Source organism: Myotis brandtii, unplaced genomic scaffold (genome assembly GCF_000412655.1).
Source record: "Myotis brandtii unplaced genomic scaffold, ASM41265v1 scaffold105, whole genome shotgun sequence".
Lineage (NCBI taxonomy): Eukaryota > Metazoa > Chordata > Mammalia > Chiroptera > Vespertilionidae > Myotis > Myotis brandtii.
In genome coordinates this window covers 575,220-576,467 of record NW_005353538.1, presented here as the reverse complement: position 1 = coordinate 576,467, position 1,248 = coordinate 575,220, and the positions used below count along the sequence as shown (strand labels likewise).

Sequence of the window (1,248 nt, the reverse complement as noted above, 5' to 3'; positions counted from 1 at the left end):
CCCGGGAGGCAGCAGGGGAGACCTGGGGCCCCCCTCCGTCCCCGAAGGGGCCAGGCTGCACCCTCCACCCCCAGACCCCCTCCCCAAGACTCTGTGTGCCACGTGCTGCAGGGGCCGAAGGGAGAAACAGCGACCCGGGAGCGCTGCAGACTGAACTCACGGGCTTCCGAGCTGCCGTCCCAGGGAAAGCAAAGCTGTGCAGTGTGTGCGACACAGCGCCCCCCGGCGGTCCTCCACTCGGCACCCCACGCGGAGGACCTGACCGTCCCTCGCTGGGGCTGTCCCGTGCTGGTGGGATGTTTGGCAGCACCCCGACCTCTACCCACTAGATGCCAAGGGCACCCCTCCATTCGTGACAACCACAAATACCTCCGGACACTGAAATACCCTGGAGGGGGACAGACCGCCCCTGACCGAGCGCCGCTGACGTAGGCAATAAAAAACAAAAGCCCCTCTATTGCTAGGTCTGTATACATGTGCGTACGTACACAGAAATAGGCTGGGAAGTACACACACTCGGCAGAGATGAGTTCCAGGGCAGGCGAGTCTGGGGCGGGGCATGAAAACAGCCCTGGCCGGGCTCAATGGTTAGAGCACTGGCCCGCGGACTGAAGGTTCAGTCTCAGTCAGATTCTCTGTCAAAGGCACTTGCCTCCGACCTCGGTCGCAGGCTTGATTCCCAGCCGGGTCGGGGGAGGGGGAGCATGCGGGAGGCAACCAATTGATTGTCTCTCTCACATCGATCTCTCTCTCACCCTCCCTCCACTCTCTCTAAAAATCAATAAGAAAAAATATCCTCAGGTGAGGATTAACAACAACAAAAAAAGTTTAAAATCTTATGAAAATATTTTCAAGTATCATTGTGCACTTTTTAAAAAATAAAAGTAAAATGTAAGGTGGTTTTCAGAGGCTGAGAGAGCTACTTACGGTTCTTCTGCTCCTTCAGAGGCCGGCCGTCCTTGTACCAGATGACTTGAGGGACGGGGTACCCATTCCTCCCCACACAGGTAGCAACCTAAGAAGGACAGGGCGAGTCCCCGCCGAGACCTAGCTTCGCCAAACCCCACTCCGCACCTCCTCCCACCTGGCCACCTGGGCACTCACCTCCTCAAGCTCCCTGCTGTTCACCGAAATGCCCAAGGCATTGGCCTGGATGCTCGGCTCCTCTGGAGCTTCTGTGCGGGAGAGAGACAGGGCGGGGCCTGGAGCAGCGCTCGGTCCCACCCGCAAGCCCACTCCAGCCTACCC

General features: G+C 58.6%; 1 protein-coding gene across 1 annotated transcript in view; it reads right to left on the bottom strand.

Annotated features, from left to right (window-relative positions):
- The window catches only part of MCAM (melanoma cell adhesion molecule), a gene marked incomplete at its 5' end in the record, with an annotated part of 13,917 nt that overhangs the window by 8,802 nt on the left and 3,867 nt on the right, over positions 1–1,248 (bottom strand). The window contains 2 exons of the mRNA XM_014539868.1: positions 924–1,015; positions 1,105–1,175. Of these exons, the coding sequence (XP_014395354.1) occupies positions 924–1,015; positions 1,105–1,175 (163 nt within the window). The remainder of the gene's footprint in view (positions 1–923; positions 1,016–1,104; positions 1,176–1,248) is intronic.